The 21,916-nt window shown below is 40.5% G+C and overlaps 1 protein-coding gene across 2 annotated transcripts; it reads left to right on the top strand.

Annotated features, from left to right (window-relative positions):
• Positions 1 to 10,509: 10,509 nt before the first annotated feature.
• On the top strand, positions 10,510 to 21,711 carry INSIG2 (insulin induced gene 2). 2 transcript variants are annotated; one of them, XM_026852586.1, is made up of 5 exons: positions 10,510 to 10,707; positions 13,755 to 13,879; positions 16,134 to 16,300; positions 16,715 to 16,814; positions 17,287 to 21,711. In XM_026852586.1, the coding sequence occupies exons 2-5, from the start codon at positions 13,781 to 13,783 to the stop codon at positions 17,326 to 17,328; spliced, it is 408 nt and encodes a 135-aa protein (XP_026708387.1). In that variant the 5' UTR covers positions 10,510 to 10,707; positions 13,755 to 13,780; the 3' UTR covers positions 17,329 to 21,711. The 2 variants fall into 2 exon arrangements, with proteins under 2 accessions (XP_026708387.1, XP_026708386.1); XM_026852585.1 differs by having other exon boundaries at positions 10,510 to 10,867.
• Positions 21,712 to 21,916: the final 205 nt, after the last annotated feature.

The following is a 21,916-nucleotide window of genomic DNA, read 5'->3' as shown; positions in this document are numbered from 1 at the left end:
CTGGTTGTAGTTCAGTGATCCATATCAGCAATGCAGCTGGGTACATATTTTTCAGGACATGTAAAATCCTATGTACTTTGGCTCAACTTGTGTGTAATAATTCTACTAAAAGAGGTAAGAATTAAAAAAAATATTCTTCATTAAACCTTAAAAAAATGAAGAAGAAAAGATAACTAATTCTGTTAACAGATCCATTTGCCGTCACATTAAAATTTAAGTTCAAATGGTTAATACCCCATGTTCTGTTTATAACATCACATCTTAGACAACATGGCTAAACCTCCGCTTTCATCAGAAAAGGACAAGTTGAATCAGTAGCCCAGAAACCCAGGACAGCCCAACAACTCTTTGCTGACACTAACTGGTGGGTCACTATAGAAAATTCTTTAGGCAATTCTTTGTATTTTCACAAAGATTATAGCCAAAGCAATAAAGTAATAAGGAAGAAGGAGAAGGGTTTCAATCTTCAAAGCTTGAAAACTAAACAATACAAATCCCATTTATGTTATTTCCTGTTATGTTCTGTCTTCTTTCCTTCTCCAGCATATGGCTCTCCAGCATTTCCTCTATGACTCTGTGACTCAAGAAACGGTAATAGTGCTGACTCAGACAAGAATTAATCCTTCTTGTCTTTTTATAGCTTCAGGGAAGGTTACGTAGAGTTGGTTGCTAGCTATAGCTCCATTTATCCTCTTGTTCCTTGCACAATCAGGTTGCCAAACACCAGATTTCACTTTTTTCTTGCCAAGCTTGCTGAGGCTGCACATCATGTGCTAGGAGGGTTCCCAGGAGAGCACTGGTTCTTGCTGCAGGTGCCTGGATTTGGGTCACAACTCCATGCAATGCTACAGGCTTGAGGAAGGGTGGCTGGAAAACTGGCTGGTGGAAAAGGACCTGTGAGTGTTGGTCAACAATCGGCTCAGTATGAGCCAGCAGTGTGCCCAGGGGGCCAAGAAGGCCAATGGCATCCTGGCTTGTATTGGAAATAGTGTGGCCAGCAGGGACAGGGAAGGGATCTCACCCCTGTCCTCGGCACTGGTGAGGCCGCACCTTGATTCCTGTGTTCAAGTTTGGGCCCCTCACTAAGAGAAAGACACTGAGGTGCTGGAGTGTGTCCAGAGAAGGGCAACGAGACTGGTGCAGGGTCTGGAGCACAGGTCGTACGAGGAGCGGCTGAGGGAACTGGGGGGGTTTAGTCTGGAGAAGAGGAGGCTGAGGGGAGACCTCATCACCCTCTACAGCTCCCTGAAAGGAGGGTGCAGAGAGCTGGGGATGAGCCTCTTTAACGAAGTAATAAGTGATAGGACAAGAAATGGCTTCAAGTTGCACCATGGGAGGTTTAGATTGGATATTAGGAAAAATTTCTTTACCGAAAGTGTTGTCAAGCACTGGAACAGGCTGCCCAGGGGAGTGGCTGAGTCACCACCCCTGGAGGTATTTAAAAAATGTGTAGATGTGGTGCTCAGGGACATGGCTTAGTGGTGGGCTTGGCAGTGCTGGATTAATGGTTGGATCTGATGCTCTTAAAGGCTTTTTCCAATCTAAACAATTCTATGATTCTATGATTGCAACCTGCCTCTTGCTCTAGGACTTGGAATTGCAGGCAGCTGGTGACTCACCTACCCGGTGCTCAGCACTTTGCTGGAGATCATGGCATGGAGCTGTCAGCACACTGATTTCTGGCTGCTCTGGTGTAAAATAATCAGGATGGGACAAAACAGTGTCATGAATGTAGGGTGAAACTCGAGCACTATGCCACTGACCTCTCTCCTTTCTCAGGCTCTGACAGCCCATTAAGACCAGTACCAGATGGGATGTTTTACTGTTTGAAATTGTAGAGATTCAGAGACTAATTGGCTAACCCAGGGTGTGTAATGCTTTTCTAGATGCCCTGGAGTGTCCCTCCCCAGCCCCAGCTGCAGGCTGAGGAAGGTAAGGGTCTTACACGTGGCTGTCACATCCCCAGCTCCAGGCAGGTGCCCTGGATGCCTTAAAGTGTTTCTAAGATAGATGCTGAATCCTATGTTTAGGCACCCGAATCACTTACTGACTGTCAGAAGCAACTAAGGTTGATGGAATATATTTCATTAAAACTGCTTTTAATGGAAAATTGTGTTTCTAAGTGAGCTCTTGGTTTCTTTTTTTCTTTTTTTTTGCATTTTGCACTGTGTGCTTTCTTAGGGAAAGGTCAATTTGAGAGCAAGTTGAATGCTGCAAAATGGAAATATTTGTTGGAAATGAGAACTTCTGGTGTTTGAATTGTCACTGTAAATTTGCAGATTTCTGTTGCCTAAGAAAAATAGACATTTTTCAAACTCCTCTGTAATATGTCCTTCCCAGCAATGTCAATGCCAGCAGTGATTGCTGTCCGACACAGCCATGCCTGAGACTCCCTGCACACAAACATTCCAACGCTGACCCAGATAACCTGTGCTGTTGAACAAATTACACAGGGTAACATCATTATCTCCTTATTCTGAGGCCCAAAAGTTAGTTGTCTATGAAGTTTGGCATCTTTTCCATCTGCAACAGGTAAAGAAACAGCCTTCTCCAGAAGACAATTTTTTAAACTTAAAATAGATACATCAAGTGAGCAGAAGGATCATTCTGTATGTGCTATTTCCTTCTATCACCTGAAGAGGAATCTGCTGCTCTCTCTAGACTGTAAACTTCACAGGAGTAGACTGGTTTGCGCTATTTGTACAGTGAATAGCAGAAGAGAGGTGTGTTATTGACCTATCTCAAAATAAGCTAAAATGAGTTGCTGACATTTTTTGTAGGCATAAATATAAGGTCTGTATCTCTACAAATATAATGCCAACTGGAGTAAGTTTAGTCAACAGTATTGCCAAATGCAATTGGCATTCCAATTGCTTGCTGATGACTACGTGGCAAGCCTTGTGATACTGGGTAGAAGCTTTTCAAGTGCAGTTGCTAGAATTTTTTCCTTCCTTGTAGATCTGAGATACCACGAATGGAATGAAAGAGAGAGAGGGAAAAGGAGTAAGGGAAGGAAGGAAGGAAGGAAGGAAGGAAGGAAGGAAGGAAGGAAATCTGAATTTCATGACTGCAGAGAAATTGTGAACCTCCAAAACTTACATATATTAACAAACCACTTCCTTCTATCTTCAATGACACATATATTTAAAATATTTTAAATTCAGTTCAGAAAATATTTTAACTTCTTGTGCAAGGCTACTTTCCTTCTCAGACACTGCAGATTTTCTTTTTGCATTTCTTAGCCATTCTTCTCATCCACTCCGCCACCTATTTTTAGCTTGATTTGACATGAATTTCCTTCCTGCCCTTTTTGCATATACTTGCTCATTTGCACTGACCTTATTTTGACTCTTAGCAAGTGACACACGACACATGCACACACACCTAGGACTGGAATGCATTCATATACATTGTCTGTGTACCTTCAGCATCCATGCTGTCCTTGCTTCCCACCAGAAGTTATCACAGAAGAAAATATGCCCCAATGAAGCTCAGTGTCTCAGCTATTTAGTCTGTCCACTGAATCTAGATGTTGTATGGAGCTATAAAAATACAGAAGTCTTTTATTTCTAAATCCCATATTTGGATGTATTCTAACATGACGCTGATTACCTTGCATTTCCAATATCTTATTTAAATGTCATGGTCCTTCAGTACTAGGGCTGTTTGTGGCTCTTTGGCATGTGATGCAACAAGGTTATCTTGGCAAACTTCTGACTGGGCTAGACTCCATATCTCAAAAACCACGACCATGGTTGGCAGTGTTTACTCCCTAGGTAACTATTTTAGCAAGTACTGAATGACTATGGAAACTAGATCAGGGCTGAGCCACACTGGCAGGGTGATATAGGGAAACTCACGCTGCATTTGTCTATGCAGCACCTTTCAGCAAATAAATAAAGGACTTTAGCCTCTGGAGCTGACAACCCAGCATCTTTTTCAACTGGCTAAATAAATAAACAAAAATGCCTTTATATCAGCCCTAGAATTGTGTATCCTGTTGCTAACCTGAGATAAGCACAAGCCCTTTTCATATGTAAGAATGCATGTGATCCGATCGTTTCACACTGCTACTGCCTCTTTTGCCTTCCCTCTCTAAAATGCCAACCCTATTGGAAAATCAATTTTACAGAACTTATCCAGTGCACGCTATGCTCTTGCCAAGACCCCAGACTCGTTCACAGTACGCTGCCTCTTTGTGCCTAACAAGCTTCCCATATGTTGCAGGACTCGTCAGCCATGCTGATCTTTGCCTGTGACCCAGCTGTGTGCTAACTAGGATGGCTACTACGCCTTCTTTTGCAGATAATAAAAGAGACAAGACAGCAGCCTCAGCTGGTGCAATAAAAGGCGCTTGTGGAAAATGTGCCCAGTTCTATAATTCTTCATTTCTGAAGACCTTCCAGAAGCCTTCTGTATGCGTGGAGAACTTCCAAGAGGGCTTTGTAGGAGATTTATATTCCTGAAGAATATGTTGATAAAGAAAATTCTGTAATTTACAATATTTTTTTTTTTTACAATACTAGCCAAAAGCCCCAAATAACAGCAGTACTTGATGTAGTTGTCTGAAACATGGAATGAGGAAAGGACAGGCACTCCCTGTTGCGAAACGGCTGTTGGTCATCAGCCACCATTCAGCACAGTTCACAGACAGGTTTCTTCAGAACTCCTGCTAAAGCGATGCTGTAAATCTTCAGGATCTGTAGACTGTGCTTGAAAAGCTCTGCTGACATTCAATCATACACTAACAGAAAGCCAACTAGGCCTAATCCCCGAGAACCAGGCTCCTACCCAGATGGTCTTCTTACACTGGATGCACTCTGTGGTCACCCCGCTACTCCACGCAGTAAAGGCATGCTTAGGGAAAGAACAGTAACTTTGGCCTGATGTTGTCCTTATCTGTATGAACTCCGGAAGCCCTACCAGGGATCAGCTCCAGACTTCTACGTAAGGTTTTTCCTTGTCATAGATATAGGCTTTTCCCAAGTGACACATGCATATAGTTCCAGAAACACCTGGTCATTTTATTATGGATCACCACAGAAAGACTACGGTTAGGTTCTACCTGCTCTCTTACTGTGTCTTGCTTTTTCTTATCCATCCACCCACCCATTGTCCTCTCACCCTTCCTTTATTGTCCTGATACGGACACACCTTCAGCTACGCTGCCTGGCCTTGGCTCATTAAACCCTTTTATCGGGCAGCTACGAAGGCCTTTACTAAATATAACTTTTAAAAAGCCACTGTTATGGACATGAGAGCAATTCCACTTTTTCTGTATGTATGTGGCTGCTCTAGGCTCCTTTGCTTTGTATGAAAATTGATGAGTTTTTCATTGCCAGATTTATTATTATCCAGAGCAATATTTATGTCCCAAAACTAAATCCAGAATATTCTGTATTGTCTTGTTCTGCAGCCAGTGCAATGAAACAACTCTGTGTTGCTTTCCAAAAAAGATGCTTCATAGCAATTCCAGTCAAAGCTGGAGCAAGTGACATTTCTCTGCAGGTCATATGTCTGTCTCCTTTGTCTGCCAAACTATTTGCTGATGTATTTATTTTGGCAATTTCCAATTCAGATATATTTTAGTACACTCTTTCTTCACGCTCCTCCCATGTTTGTGCAACAGGACATTGTACCCTCTAGGATAACGAGATGGGTGTAAGGACCAAGTCTTAGGCTGGTGTAAATTGGCAATGCCAATAAAGTCCTTGGAGTTGCGCTGATTTACACCAACACCGTATATTCATTTTCTCACATACTAGCCTTAATACTTCTCTACTAATATAACTGATACTTCTCATATGAGCAGTTTATTTCTCATATGAGCAATTTATTTCTCATATGAGCTGTTTATTTTTTGTTAATTTTATAGTACCAAACACTGCAACAGACCTGATTATAACTAATCCAAATTTATTTATAGGCAAATCATTACTTGACTATATAGATACGTGTCTAGAGGAGGAAAGATCCAGCAATCATTTATCATCTCCATCTACTTATGCCACACTTCCCTCTAATGTACACACTTTATGTTCATAAAGTTTCTGCTTTCAGGCTTTCTGATGGTCCTGGTCTTTAAGGCATAAAGAAATATAGTCCTTTGCCTCATGCATGTGGTTGGCCAAAGGCATTTATCTGACATAAGGAAAACCTATTGTATTTGATTAAAAACCTCTTTTTTTTCTCTTTCTCAATCCAAAATTTGGGGTTCAAGTACAGCAAAGTAACCAAACCACAGACAGGGCAAGCAGCTCAGTAGGAATTACAGAGAATAAAAAGACTGTGTGATGAAAACCAAAGTTGAATGATATGAAAATTCATTTATTGCTTATCTAAACCACAACGGGTTTCTGCTACTGTAAATGTCTCCCTTTTCCATTCTTAAAATGTCTATTATAGACCCATATACTGTCCTCTGAGTTTATACACGTGACACTGTTGTTCACAACATACCGGCACAAAGAAACCACAGTTATCACTAAAGATACCACTATAGTAAATACAGTTACAAATTCCATCCTATCCAATTGCTGCTCTGGAAACTGTAATAGGAGCAGCACTGAATCATTCAGACTTCATAACACGGAAAGCTCTATCAAAGATTTTGCAATGAAATACTGACCTTGGGGGAATGCAATGTGCAAATATTTTTAATAAATTGTGTTATCAATGAAATAAGAAACATTCATTAATAATGAATGTTATAGTGAAGGAGGTGCGAACGCTGCCCTGAAGCGGCCGCCGTGGACCCCCGGAGCCGGGCGATCCGGGGCAGGCCAGCCGGGAGAGCCGCCTCGCCTGGTGCCCGGAGACGGGGGTGGTTTGCCTTTGGCGTTGCCTCGCAGAAGACAGATGGTTGCTTGTCATTTCACCATTTTTGCCATCTCCTGCACGGTGTTGCTTAAATAAATCTTCTCTTTCTTGGCCCCCACTACACTGCGTTGTTCCTAATGTGTCTGTACTGTGTCAGAAGTTGTGAATCGCACACAGCAGAAGGCTTTTCATGAACATGAAGAGCACTGGGGAGCACTTGCAGGACAGATCTTCTAATTAGAAGACAGTTAAGTGACTAAGTGTTTTGAAAATGTCTAGGGTGATAATTTACTTGTAACTCTTTTCGCAATGCCAGACATCGCGTGGTTGCCTCGCGAATCCTATATAATGCTCTTGCATGGTGTATTAAAAAGCTTGGGTTGAAGCCGTGTGCCACGGAGGAGGGGAAGTGCAGCTGAGGCTGTGTGGCGGTGCCAAGCCTGTAGTTTTCAGTGTGGTGTTACAGTTTTGAATACGCATTTCCCAGAGATGAAGGCTCAGAAGTAGTGTTGGTTCAATATGTGAGCTACTCCCATCTGAGTGGAAACCCTCAGTAAAATACAAGGCTTAAAAGGAGACAGTCATCATCTGCTCTGCAGGCACGCTAGCCTCCCAGTCCAGAAGAAGGGAGCAATGTCTTCTTTAGACATCTTAATTTACATTTTCATGAAAGGTGACATAGTAAATACCTTTGCCGTGCCTGAGCGTTGTGAACCCAGGGTGTCTGAGGCACTGAAGAATCATTCCATGAGTGTTGGTCACCTTGATCTGTTCCACCATTGCTCTGTTTGTGGCACGCAGAAGGTCTCAGAGGCAATGAGTGGAGAAAACTTGGAAGGTGGAATAAAACAAATAGGAACAATATGTGTAGGGTGAGAAACCAGGACGGAAATTACCGCATCATGCTAACTGGGGACTGTACTTGTTATTACTTGCTATAAACACTCGCTGATGTGCACCCACCCAAGTGCCCTTGCTGTGGTCAGGCAGTTTACCTTGTAGTACAGATCTGTTGCTGGTGCCCTGAATGACTTGCAGCTGCAGTGGTTGTATAAAAGCAGTAATTGATTTCCTTGCATAGCAAAGTTGTGTTACATTTTGATAAGCCTTCACAATTAATATATTTGCCAAATGACATAGATAATAAATAGAAATCAGGTAAATACATGTTTTATCTTTGGACACTGCTTTATGCTAGAATAAAATTGGACTTTCAGCATCGAGGTTTCTAAGAAAAAAAAAAGGTCCCATCGATGTTTACATCAGTATTGCCGTGTGGGACAGTTCATGATTCTTAATTTAGTTGGAAATTACTGTATTAGAAGTAGTACAGGAAACAGAATCTTGTTAGAGGGAGATATCAAGAGATAACATAAAATGGGGAAATAATGACTGCAGTGAAATTATTGATAGATTTTATCAAAGACAGGGATTTGACCTGATCTCACTCAGTGTTTTAGTTGATGACCTTGTTACACAGAATAGGATGCTATAATGATGTTTGCTGATGACCTAAGCTGGGAACTGTTTGCAGAGCCAAAAAGGACTGAGAGATCCTACAGAAAAAATGAATTGACATTGAGTGTCAGAGCAAATAATACCTGTGGGCTGAAATTCAACCTGCAAGGTTTTGGGCTGGTACCAAGGGACGAGGAGTTCAGTAATGGGACAGGAGAGAGACTTCAATATAGTAATGGATCACAGGGTGTGAGCAACCACTTTATGACAATGAAAAAAGAAATTGTGATCCTTGGTGTGCAGCAGAAGAGCTCATTTAAAGAGACACAGTAGTGTGATTTTTTTTGGATAAGGCTGTGAGAGTCGAACTTGAGCTTGTAAACATAAGCTCTGGTTATGCATTAAAAGAAGAGGGATGTGAAGACTTCAGGAAGTGCCGAGAGCCGTAGGGATGGTGAAGCAAGTGGAGAGTTTAGCTTGTTTGTCTTGGCAAGCTAAAGCTAAGAAGGGATGTAACAGTTTAAAAGCTCCTATTATGTGCAGTTTGTGAAGTTTGCAATTGGGTCCTACAGTCTCCAGGCTGCATATTGAAAGGACTCCTGTAATTTCTGGGAATTCCTGCGATCACCTGGTGGGCAAAGCCCCCAGGGACTGAGGAGACTCTCAGCTGACATATCTGTATCTGTGACGCTGTACTTTCTTTCCTGGAGGCTAAATGTATTATCCAAGCTCCACTTATGCCATCTGGAGGAGGGGAAAAAAAAAAATCTGGAGCACCTCCCTTTTGCTTGAGGGAAGTGTGTTGCAGTGCCAGTGCCAGCCTCGGTGTGGACGTGTTCAGTGTGAGTCAGGAAGCTAAGAAGCCAGACACCGTGGTTGCCCTCTTTCCCCCCCAAGACATGTTCATCGTTACAAATAACGCAGATAATTGACCATGTAGAAAAGATCCTGTATTCTTAGGAGTCTGCTGCCTCCCTGAACTGCCAGTGGGAAGTTACATGTGATCAGAACTGTTGTTTTTTTCTTTTGTTTTGCCTCTTGGAACTTTTTCTGAGTGATGAAGTGATGTCATATGGCATGGCATTGCATCTTCTGTGCAGTTACCTGTAGTATCTTAACTAGCCTGGATGTATTTAACTTCCCTTTTGACTTTCAATCAGCAAAAGTGAGTGCTACGTCCTCTGCGTTGCTGCTGCGTCCAGAGAGCTTCCCTGGGATCTGCTGAAGCTGGGGAGGAAGGGGGATGGATGTGCTGCTTTGTCTCCCCTTGTGCCCCCATGGCCATAAGTAAGAGTTAACAAAAGCCACCACCAGTTGGCAGTTTCAAATTTTAAAACAATGTCAGGGCTTTTTTTCTTAAGTTCCAGGTGGCTAAGCTGTCGATCAAAGTCCTTGTTATACATGAATGTGGCACTGGATCCATGTATAACAAGACTCTTGATGGATGGGTTTGGGTTTTTTTTTAGAAAGAGTGATTGGGATGGGAACCCTGCCATTCCTGTAGTGCTGGCAGAGTTATTCATGTAGGATGCTATCCAGTACACGGGCAGGGGGATCTCCTTTACTCTCAGGTTCTTTTGCATCTGCTTACAATTGCAGTTTCTAATCATGTAGGGCAGTTTTCACCTGAAGTGAGTTACTTCGGTAAGTATTTCTCTGTATTGAGATTACTTCTCTGGTTCACTGAGTTGTTTGCTCTTATCTGAGGTTACAAAAATGGGTGTGCTCCACGATTGCTGAAATTCTGACTCCATCCTGAAAAATATTTCTCACAATTCACTTTCCCGTTGAGAAATGTTTTCATGGCATCTCTTCAAGAAGAGAGATCTGTGAACCTCTGTGGCTGACTTGAAACTAAGGACTGTTTCCTTGCTTCTGAATTACATAATCTGTAGTTGTTGTTAAAGGACAAGAGAAAACCAATTTATTGTTACTGCAAAGCAAGCCTTTCCTTCATCTGATAGCGGTTTCATTTCTTCACATCTTCTCTGTGGTTTTGCATTCCTAGCTGTCCCATCACACGTTTCTTCCTTGTCTGTCTTCTAGTAGACAAAGCTATTTGTCAAAACCTGTTCTCTTTGTAAGGCATTTTTGCAGCTGTGGTTGGTTCTGCTCTCAAATGACTAATTGCCTCCTTGGAAAATTCAGAAAAATATAATAGCCGTATTTTTTAACTTGATCTCCAATTTATTTAAGAGTATATTTAATGTTTCTTATATCTGCATTTTCACCCTTTTTTATTATTTTTCAGGGTTTGGGTATCTCCTAATTGAGGAGAGTCAAAATACTGGATTGCAAGTGAATCCTCAGTCAGCCTGTTGGATGTCTCTGAGTACATAAGAAGTCATGGCAGAAAGTGATGCAATGCCAACCTTACCAAAAAAGTGTGGCCCGTACATTTCATCTGTAACCAGTCGTGGCATGAATTTGGTAATTCGTGGTATAGTGCTGTTTTTTATTGGCGTATTTCTTGCATTAGTATTAAACTTGCTTCAGATCCAGAGAAACGTTACTCTCTTCCCCCCTGATGTGATCACAAGCATCTTCTCCTCAGCTTGGTGGGTGCCACCTTGCTGTGGCACAGCGTCAGGTAAGTCCAGTCGTGTACGTTTGCCTGGCGTGGAGATGAAAGGGTAGATAGGCAGTTACATAGCTAGAAAAGACTATATGAAAGGTGTGGAAGATCAAAATGTCTCTTCCAGCATCACTGCCACTTTTGAGCTGTTGCTGTCCCTCTGATCTCCCTGTGTATACAGAAATAGACATACCCATGTTTAGAAATTGTTGTTCTGCTAACTTACCATAATATTGTTAGCAGAGTATAACCTTTGCTTTTTCTGCTGAATTAGAGTACAAGTTTAACAGACTTCAAAAGGTGGTGCCACTTGTAACCTGGCTGGATTATGGGAATGTGCTCTACAGGCAGCCCTTGAAAATACCCTGGAAGTGTCAGAATGTGCAGCACCTTGTTTTGAGCATAGCAAACCATCCTGAGTAACAGTCCCTTTTGTGGTCCAGCTTTCTGTTTGTTCCTCATTCCAGTTTGAGGTATCGCTTTAGCTCAATAAAGCTGGGAGACCTGACTGTGTCTCAGGGAGTTGAGGCCAGGCACGCAGTTTGTGGTTGTAGAGGCACGTTGCAGAACAGAGCACCTTGGTTAAATTCATGTATCAAGTTGGATGATGGTGAACGTGCTCCATTTCTCCCATGGCCATATAGGGAATTGAAGCTTTTGCGTGTTCAGCGAGTTTGAGATGTCTACTGTAGGTAGAAATATCCCTTTTTCCTCTTCTTTCATCTTCAAGTATCAAGGCATATTCCATGCTACAAGCCTGATGGAATATAGTTTTCTGCTTGGCTCAGAAGATCACTGTTCCCATGGGTCAGTTTTATACTCTACTAAGGGAATATTCTTAGCAGCCAGCACTGGAGGATCCTGCTTTATCAAACCTTTACAGTAAAGGTGGTATCTTCCTAGAGGTCAGTTTTAATAGGATTGAGAAGCTCACGTTTCTGGGTATTAATGAGTCAGTAAACTACCTTTTGAGTTGGCATCACTGTTTTGCTAATGATAATATTTGTCTGTTTTTTTCTCCTAGTCATCTAATTGCTTTTGTTTTGATAACTTGTTGAAATACTACACCCCAGCTGTCATAGAGGAACTTGATTTGCAAGGAAACCCTCCAAATGCCTCTCTGAATATGTCAGTTTTGTTCTCCTGTTGAAATGCATTTGGCATGTTATGGTGGCAGATACGTACCTGCTTTATCTGCTAGTTGGTTTAGTCCTCTTTCTGTTGTCTTGCTGAGATTGTTGATTAGTTTTTGCTTTGTATCCTGCATGTGCTGCATTTTTCTTTTATACTTTAAACTGGTTGTCTTGACAAACATGTCTGGTAAAGGTTTATATATGGAGTAGTGGGGATTGAAACAACAGACTCTCAGCTTGCAGCAGCAACACATAAGCTCTGCAGTGATCACTGTATGTTTGCACTGTCAGCTGTTTGCATCAGGCTGCATCTTATGCTCTCTTGAGTTGTCCAGTAACACTGTCTACAGCTGTGTGTGGGGAACTCGTGAAGGCTAGATCTCATCATCATCTCAGAAGAAACTTCTGAGCCTTTCTGGTTCTGATGGCTTGGTGTTTTTGATGGAAAGACTGGATGTTGCTTGTATAGTGTAGTCACCTGCTAAGCATTTGCACTACTTGTTTTTAAGCTGCCTGATTTAAAGATATTACTGCCTTAATTGGCTTTTCCCAGCAGGAGTGACCCCCGTTGAGGTGTTCAAGTTCTTTCTTTTTCATTATCAGGCTTTTCTTCTCCATTTTCTTTCCTTATCTTCTCTACTAGCGTACATACAGGGAACCTCTATGGTAAATGCTGATAACTCACCCATTTTCTTACCATTCGTACTTGCATAGCCTTCCTGGAATTAACATGAACATTCCTCTGCAGTATGGTTTATTATTATGAGCAGAATAAAGGTATTTTGCATATTTATAATCAGTGGTGATTGAGACTGCTTTCAGAGAAGTCCTTTCATCTGCCACTGTTATTAGTCATCAGTTTGGCCCAATGCCTTTGGCAAGAAAATTGCTCAGGGAGGTGGGTTTTTTTTCTGCTCCAGCTTTATTGGTGATTTATTTTCCTGAATCCTAGAGATAGTTTTCTCTCTGGCAGCATAAAGACTATTTACCATAATGTACCTCTAACAGCATAGCAGACTGAGGACACTGGAGTACCCGTGACCTGCCCCCCTCCTGCAGCACCAGTTTAACATTAAGCACTGGTGTTATTCCTCAGAGGTGTTGGTAACAGTCTTTTTAACTGCAGTTGCAGTAGAGAACACATTTATGAAAAAATGTTCAAAGAGCATAGCAGTTCCACGGGGTTGAAAGTCCTGTTTGCTTTCTGTATTCAACAGCTACTGCAGGCTCTTGGCTTTCCTTCTTCTGTGTGAGCCTTTATAGTAGCATTGAAGAAGAGAAAAACATTATACAAATAAAACCTGCTTGTAACACCAACAAAAGAAGACACAAAATACTGATATTAGAAACCACACTCTGCCCTTACTGTGGTGTGTTTGTTTTGCAGTTATTTAAATGTGTATGTATGATATGTGGGATTTTCAAAAGTGCCAGCCTGAAAGCTATTACTACAGTTTTTGAAGTGCAGGTTTTGGTAGGGTGCAGAGCTCTTCCATCCTCTGCCACTAGTTCAGATTGTCTCTGTTTTGCTACTTCTGCCAGGTCACTGCTGCAGTGGTTGAAGATGCTGCTGAGCTTCTACAGAGCTTTTCTAAATAATTAAATTGTTTACAATTCCTCTTCTTTTACAATGTATGTTTTGTACAATTTATCCTTAAAAGGTCTGTTTTAGTAGTGACAATAATTGTCAAAGTCTAGATAGTCTTTATTTTAGTTAAATATTGCCAGTGCTTCAACTTCTGGGCCTTTTTTCTTTCCTGTCTCCACAGCTGTGATTGGGTTATTGTACCCATGCATGGACAGACATCTGGGAGAGCCACATAAATTTAAGAGAGAATGGTCCAGTGTAATGCGATGTGTAGCAGTCTTTGTGGGAATAAATCATGCCAGCGCTGTATCCTGTATTCTGATTAAGTTGGTGATAACAAATGGGTTTCCACTAAAACAAGCTCACATAGTCAGTCATGGTGAATTGTTGTTAAAGATACAATATGCAGCATTTTTGCGAGGGAAATGCAGAATATGTGTTAGTGTTAAACTGTCATAGCAGTATTGGAGGTGATGTTTCACATCTGTTCGTTCTGAAAAATCTTTTCATTAGAAATGTCTCCATATTGGGCTTTGTCTTATAGACTTTGTTTTCTTTGAAAAAGTAAGTGCATAGAAATATTTATGTGGTAGGTATTACAGAAAAGTGCTTTAAGACTTTGCAAGAGTTGATGTCCTTTTAACACCGTAGTAAGAGGCTGAAGCCCAGTCTTGAGGTTATCAGTGAAGCACTTTGCAAAGAATGGGGAAAACTCAGGACCAGGTAATACCCAGGACTACACAAAGCACATTAAATGTTGCTACCACATTCTGCAAATGATGCCTTGATGCTGAGAGAGTAGTTACCATTCCCGTGGTCATTCAGTAAGAGCTATTGGAAGTCAGTCACTCCTCCTAATTTTGTAACTACTCAGATACATCCTTGCACAAGTGCACTCAGAACTGGCATCCCTTCCCTCAGAAGCAGCTGGGGACATGCTGGCTGACAGGGTGCTTTTCATGTGGACTGCAATGCCTTACTGGCAGCACTGTGAATATTAGTTGTTTGTGTAGTCCTGCCTAGTGCCTCCTCTGTCAGGTAAAACCAGGACACTGTTCTTGTAAACTAACTGGAAAGGATTCCAGATCATCTCTGGACCTCTCATCTCCTTCAGTGTCAGCTCCAACATGGTTTGCAGAGACCATGCTACGAAGTTCTCACTGTGTGCTACTGAATTGCCTCATTTCAAGAAGAGGGCAAGTTAAGTGAAACATGTGAGAGGTGTCTGAATTCTTACTGAGGTGACTTGGCCCTCAGATGGGTTTTGTTGTTGCTTGCTTTAGTTCCCACTAGCTATCCTATCCAGTAAGGCCAGATGAGCTGGAGCTGCCAAGGTTCAGAGTCATTCCCACTGACCCTCACAAACCTTGCTCTCCTTGCCAAAGATGTGTTAATCTGGTCCTGTGCTTCTCACTGACCTGGACTGTACCTGTTGCGTAAGCACATGCAACTTTGCTGCTTTTAAGAAATACAAGAGAATTGACAGCTTCCCTCTGCATGGGTCAAACTATTTACAGCAGACTGTCTCGCAGTTTTCTAACAGCTGTTACAGATATTCCAGGACATCATTAATGTACTGTCTGTATTTCCTGCTTGACAGCTCTCCAGACTTCTTTCTTTTCAGCTTATTACCAGTTCTGCACATTGCCATATTTGGTGTGGTTTTTTTGGTTGTGTTTGACATTTTTTTTTATGCTATTGATTTTTATCCTGTAATTACTTATTTCAGTTAGTTGAACTTCTTTCTCATTTCTTCTAGGTCTCTCTCCAGTTCTTTGTGAGAAAGTAGGGCAGTGTTTTTATGTTGTCATCCCATAAATTTGCTTTTGGGCTTATGAAACTTGGCAGCCTTCTTTTTAATAATATGTTTTGGACAGGAATAGTGAGGATGAGTTAATATTTCCAAAACATTTTGAAGAATGTGAAATACTGCAAAGGTATCTGGAATGACTTCATACTTTTATCACAGAGTTGACAAAGCTGATTTTCAATATTGATTTACATGAATACTTTCACAGTAATATTATTTACATTTTGTTTTGTAGAAAGCATTAACATTTTTAATGTTTAACTGAATGCAAATTAGCATGTAATTTAAACAAAATTGCAGTTAAATAAGAGTGATAAATACCTTTTTTTTTTTCAGTAAATCCCTGTCATTTGGACATGTCTAATGCTAGATTTGAGATTTTGTGCTTACTTTAATAAAGGACGAGGTAAGGATGAGATGACCTTGCTCTGAACAGTAATGTGTGCATTGTACGTCTGTATAAAACACCTGCATTGTCTGGTAGATGTATAGTCTCTTCACTCTTGAACAGTGCTAAGACCCTAAAAGTGTGAAGAAGTGTCATAAGTTTTTAGTTTCCTGTTATATTTGCAACACTTCAAAGCTTATTTCCTGATACTCCATAGCTGTGTGATAGCTGATACAGCTAGTGCTGTATTTTTTTTAATGGTATTTCTTTTCGGTTGTGCCAAACAATGATAACCAGAATAAAGAAAACTGCTTTACACTTGTATATGGTATTTCCAAACTTATCCTTAACAATCAACACAGAAAGTGAATTTTGCCAACAATATCCAGTTGTCCCTCACATTAGCAGCCCTGTCAATTGGACTCTGGTGGACGTTTGATAGGTCACGAAGTGGCTTTGGTCTTGGAATAGGAATTGCTTTTCTGGCCACGTTGGTGTCACAACTTCTGGTCTACAATGGAGTTTATCAGTAAGTATTTATTCCTTTAAGGTTAGTTTATATTCTCCTGAAGCTATAACAACAAAGTCAGAATAACTGAAAGGTAGAATTTGACATGATTTCCAACAATTTTGAGTGTAACATAAGTTGGACTGTTCTTGAAAGCTTTTATGTGTTTGTAAGTGAGAATTTTAGTTGGAAGTTAGTTATTTCAGTAAAATTGCTACCTTACCAACAGTGTAACATATTTTTTTAGTTGAACAAATGGTATTATAATCAATAAGAAGCTTCATTTGTTATTTGCTGCAAGTAATTAAATTTCTATAATACAAATCTTTTTGAGTTGAAATGCCCTAAAATTTAAATTTGTGAATTTGTCTCATGTGATGAGAGGAATATATGTATTGCACAACGTTGAGCTCAAAAATGCATGTTCTTTTCCAGATACACATCTCCAGATTTCCTTTATGTTCGTTCCTGGTTGCCATGTATATTTTTTGCTGGTGGAATAACTATGGGCAATATTGGCAGGCAGCTGGCAATGGTAAGTTCAGAGCAGGGCGTCAGTTGCATACTAGTAAAAGTTCTCATCTACGTGGCATTCCTTCCTTCATATATACCAACCAGCTATTTGAGTTGTAGATGTGGAGTTAGGTAAAAATCAGTTGTGGTTAGTGAGTTGTTAGTAGCATTATTCAGAGCACAGCCCATGACTTTGCTCTGTACGCTCTCAGCTGCATACTTGTAGTCCTTACAGGACCAGGAGTTTAAGAGCTCCCGTATGTGGGGAGAAGTCAGGCCATCCCCTAAGTCTCAACTGCTCTTTCTGCTGCTCAAGGAAACAGAAATTGCAGCCAACAGTGTGTGCATAGAACTTAGGGAGACCAAGCTTATCTGGGTGAAGTGTAAGTTAAGCTCTTTTATCACCCTTTTTGTAGAAAAATTCCCTTCATAGTGGTCTTTTTCATTGGTTATGTAACTTAATATTATTAATTTTGTCAACTTCTGTTTTTCAGTATGAATGCAAAGTCATTGCAGAGAAGTCTCACGAGGACTGAGGAGAAACAATATGCACCTTTTAAACAGGAAAAATATCTGACAAATGACTGTTGGAGGAGCATAAGGAACACTTGACTATGAAATTGCCAAAATGCAATTTTGTTTTCCTTAAGTGGTATACTTTACTGCAATCTGTGATTGCTGCTTCTGTAGAAACCTTGATGTCTGATTTTGATTACTGTGAAGTTACAATAGTATGCAATACATTTGACAATATTGGTTCAATTATAGGATTTTTTTTTTCCACATCTAAACTCAGTTTACCATGAATTCTTGTCTGTCCATAATGTTGCAGTGCCAAACTGAACCTTTGCACTATGTTTCTGTAGCTGAAACTTCTGCTTCACTTTATCTTGAAAGTTTTGAGGAATTTGTTCTTGATAGCTCAGTGAAAGATGGGGGAATTCAGATTTAGGAATTAAGATCTTATCTTTCCATGATGATAGCCTGTAGTATCTGTCTGAAATTCATGGATTACAGGTGAGCTTTGATACAGTAACTGATGGATTTCTGCCTCTAACACATTATCTTCTTGTATCACAGGTGAGGAGACTTAATACGGATTTTGTGGGTTATTGCCATAGCATTGCATTTGTCTATGGTATGTGCCCATATTACAGAATACAGAAATGGAAACCGAGGCTGGAAGATATTTGCTGTTTTTTCCCCTGGTACAACCAGTTTACATGTTTGTATATGAACTTATGTGGACCATCGTCAGATGTGGACAGATTCGGAAACTACTTGTGTTGAGTAACAGGACACAATTCAGGTCATTCTTCTACAATCCCTTAAGCTGACTTGTGTTGATCCCTTATAAAAAAAAAAATCTTAGAGCGGTTTTATTCTGAAACTTAATTCTGCTGAACTAAATCAGCCACTATCATAAAGCGTCATAAAACCCTCTGTTACTAATGTTACTTTTGATATTTCTTGTCTACTACCGGCTCTGTTTGCAGCATCGGTAGAAGGAGGCAAGGATGTATTTTAGGTACTGATGTAGCCCTTATTACTGTGACTATGGTCCAGGCAACCATAAACGCATTTGTTCTCATAACAGTTTTCAGAGGCAGAGAAATATTGTTACCGTTGTTTTACAGGTGCCTGTGCACAGAAATTCTGATAGGACAGAGAGCTGAAATGGACTGTGTGCTAATTGGTTCCCTTCTTAAGAAGAAGGATTTTAGTGTGTGACCCATATTTGGGGGCATACGTGGAATTTCCTCCTGGCTTTGCAGCTCCCTTTTAAGACCCTTTTAAGATAAAAGAACTTGTACAAGAAGGCAGAAAGCAGACTTCAAGAGGACACTGCGAACCTGTGCCAGCAGTGAATTTGGCATGGGATGGCTCTGCTTTTTTTTACCCCTTGTCTCTGTGTTGATGTTTTAATGTATTCTTTTTCCTTTTTTGTCTTGAAGTACTATTTTTTAAATCTTCCATGAAAGGTTTATAAGACATGTTACAGTCACCTCGGGAGGGCTGGAGCTGGTCCAAAGAACAAATAGATGTTTAGACAAGTTTTTATTAATAAATGTGTGTATGCAATGTACACGAAGCTTGAAATAGGCGACTCTCAGTCTTATATGCTTATCTCTAAGTCTGAAAATTATGCAGTGGAGTGCTTCCAAAAGCGTTGTAACAAAAGAGGTCACAAAAGGAAAATTTCTTGAATGAGGAAGTGTAAAAATAATAAGCAGATGAAGTATGAAGAGCTTGGTTCTTCAGCCCCACAGAGTTTCATCAGCTTATCGCATTTCCATGACAATTCAACACCTGAAGCACACTTTGATTGGGTAATGTTTCAGGAAAGCACTGCACTTTGCTTTAAGCAGAGGTACAACATGTTTAAGTAAATCCTGGACTAGACATCTTCTTTTAATCAAACCATATGGCAATAAGAAGCATTATATTAGTAAACCCAAGAAACTGTTAGGGCATGAACTAAGGGTGAGTTTCTTTAGGCAGGCTCTGGCATTTCACTGAAGAAGCTGTTGGATCCCTTTCTATACAGTATTTTGCCTCATCCACCTTCTTAAGCAAATGGCTTCAGCTTGGTGGGCAGCGTGATGAGTCCCTCTTGAATTATCAGGGCATGAATGGCATAAAAATTCATATGTTTCTTATCCAGACTGTAGGGATCAACAGGATACCTCTGTAGCCAGTGTGCTGACTTGGTAAACAATTTCACTTCATCATGACCACTAAGTGTATACAACTGGAGATGAGTAGTTCTTACTATTCACTTGGTGATAGAACTGCTTTTACCTGCCAATCTAAATATTTACACAGAAGAAGCCTCATATATGTTAAAATGTGCATTATGTGAGAAGTGGTTGTTGTGCAGCTGTGGCACCCACTTTACAACACTTTGCACTCAGATTCATCGAAACCTGATCAGACTCTGTGGTCCACTAACTTTAAATTTCATTTTGGAAATTTTGAGCATGTTGTGCAAAGACAGCAATTGTCCAAAATAAATTTGGGTGGAGTCATTTATTATATGTGTTCTACTATTTTTGTTCTTATTTGACTAAAGTCAATACAGGTTTCACATCTTGAATGTCGTGTTTTTTCCAAACTGCATTGTAATTTTATGGCTGATGTGTTCAAACCCTGAAAAAGGTTCATGATGAGAATGCTGACACGGCCTTAACTGTAGTGGTGTGAACATGCTGCTACTGTATAGCATGTAATTATAACATTAGACTGTCTCTAAAATGTTGTTCAATAGAGAATGAATAAGGTATATTTTAGATACAACTTTATAAGCACTATAACCTCTTCACTAATTAAGCATTGTAAGGTCTATGCTGTTTAAACTGGCAAATTGCTGTTAAAAGCAAAATATGCATTAAATACAATTACAACCTTGTTTGGTAGGTTTCTTCTTTCTTTAGGAAATGATACTGATTTTTAAAATACATTGATTTGCCTTCTATCAGCAATCTCCTCATAATTTTGACCCTTGAGCTGGCATATTGGTTGCACAAAGCACCTGTCTAGAAATACTAAAAAAGAAGCAGGCAAGATCAAATCAGCAGCTATTCTATCATAATTAGCATGCTGAGCAGCCTTTGAAAATTTGCCCTTTTAAATCTGCAGTGGAAATATTTGAGCTGGAGGAAAATAAGCCGGATAAATTCAGTTGCAATACAGAAAATAGAGATTTAGATATAAATAGCCCCTATGAATATGGGGGAAAAAAAAAAAAAAGGAAAAAAAGGATGGCAGGGAATCCCTTAATATATTTGTATTTATTTATGTTCCAGTCTGCATAGGAACAGAATGTTATTCTGGTATTCACAGATGGTTTGTTCATAGTGCCCATCACTGTCTCAAAAAAGATGTAACAAATAGATGTTTAGAAGTGGGTAATGAAAAAGCCTCCAGGCAAAGGTGATGAAAGGGTGGGAAGAGGGGTTCATCAGTATTTGAGATGCAGTGCCCACAGGAGTCCCACAGCAGGCAAACACAAGTGAAAGTTGGAAAGAGTGCAGTGATGAACCAAAAAACCCCGTGTTTGTGTTGGAAACATGTGACCCAAAAATCTGAACTCTTCTGTCAGAATGCAGCGTACTGGGCATGCCAAGATGGCAAATTACAGCCAAGGATAGAAATAACTGTAATTTTACATCGTCATAGCACTAAGATCAGTCAAAAGCATGCTGTCAAAGGTGCTTTGCTGGAGTCTTAACCTCTCCTTCATCCGTAGCCGCTCCGAGAGCATTACCCAGGGGACTGGAAACTCTGGGTCCTTCCTGCCCAAGTTCAGCCTGAGGGTGTTGAATGAAAATTTGCCCACTTTGGAGAGAATATTCCAACCGCTGGGCTGCCAGATTCTCGTGAAATGCATCTTGTGCCTCCCTTTATAACGTGGCTGCTGTAAGCAGCTAGAGGGAGAGTAAACAAAGAAACTTTTCCTATGTAGCTTCTGTACTTCTGCCATCTGTCTGGGAGCTGCCTCGGGGACCTACAGGCATACACCAGCCTTCATTTATATCTCTCCCAGCATGTAAAGAAGGGACATAATTTTACCAGCTGCGTCACCCTGGACATTTTGCATATGATTTTTCCATTTTGGAGTAGTGTTACCAATAATTCCTAATGGTAATGGATGAATATAACCTGTGGAAGTGATGATAAATATCAAATACAGTGCTTATAAAAAAAAGTACGTGCACAGCTGGGCAGAGGGAACGCATGTCTCGCCGTGGGAATAGCTATCTAATGCTGTTAGTTTTGATGCCAGTACTAAATGCAAAGCATGAGTAATTTTGCAGCTTAATGTTCAGTACTAAACAGTAAATGAAAGGTCAGTCCAACATGTTAACTGTCATGGAATAGTAAACACTACTTTAATTGCTTCATGCAGCCAGCTTGGATTTTTGGTGTGTCTGTTGTCATGTTTTGAGCAGTATGGTCCAGAGCTTTGTCCTGATTACCTCCCCTGGTCAAGTGAAAAAGCCTCAAATTAAAGGATAAACTTTATGCCTGGGCTTTTCAGGCAGCATACTGGGAGTGTGCTTTGAATGCTTAAAAGCCATGCTGGGGAAGAGCTAGGGGTCATTTCTTGATCTGAAATCTACG

This window comes from Athene cunicularia (assembly GCF_003259725.1).
Source record: "Athene cunicularia isolate RWA chromosome 7 unlocalized genomic scaffold, athCun1 chr7_part1, whole genome shotgun sequence".
Classification (NCBI taxonomy): domain Eukaryota; kingdom Metazoa; phylum Chordata; class Aves; order Strigiformes; family Strigidae; genus Athene; species Athene cunicularia.
This window is presented reverse-complemented; position numbering and strand designations above follow the sequence as displayed.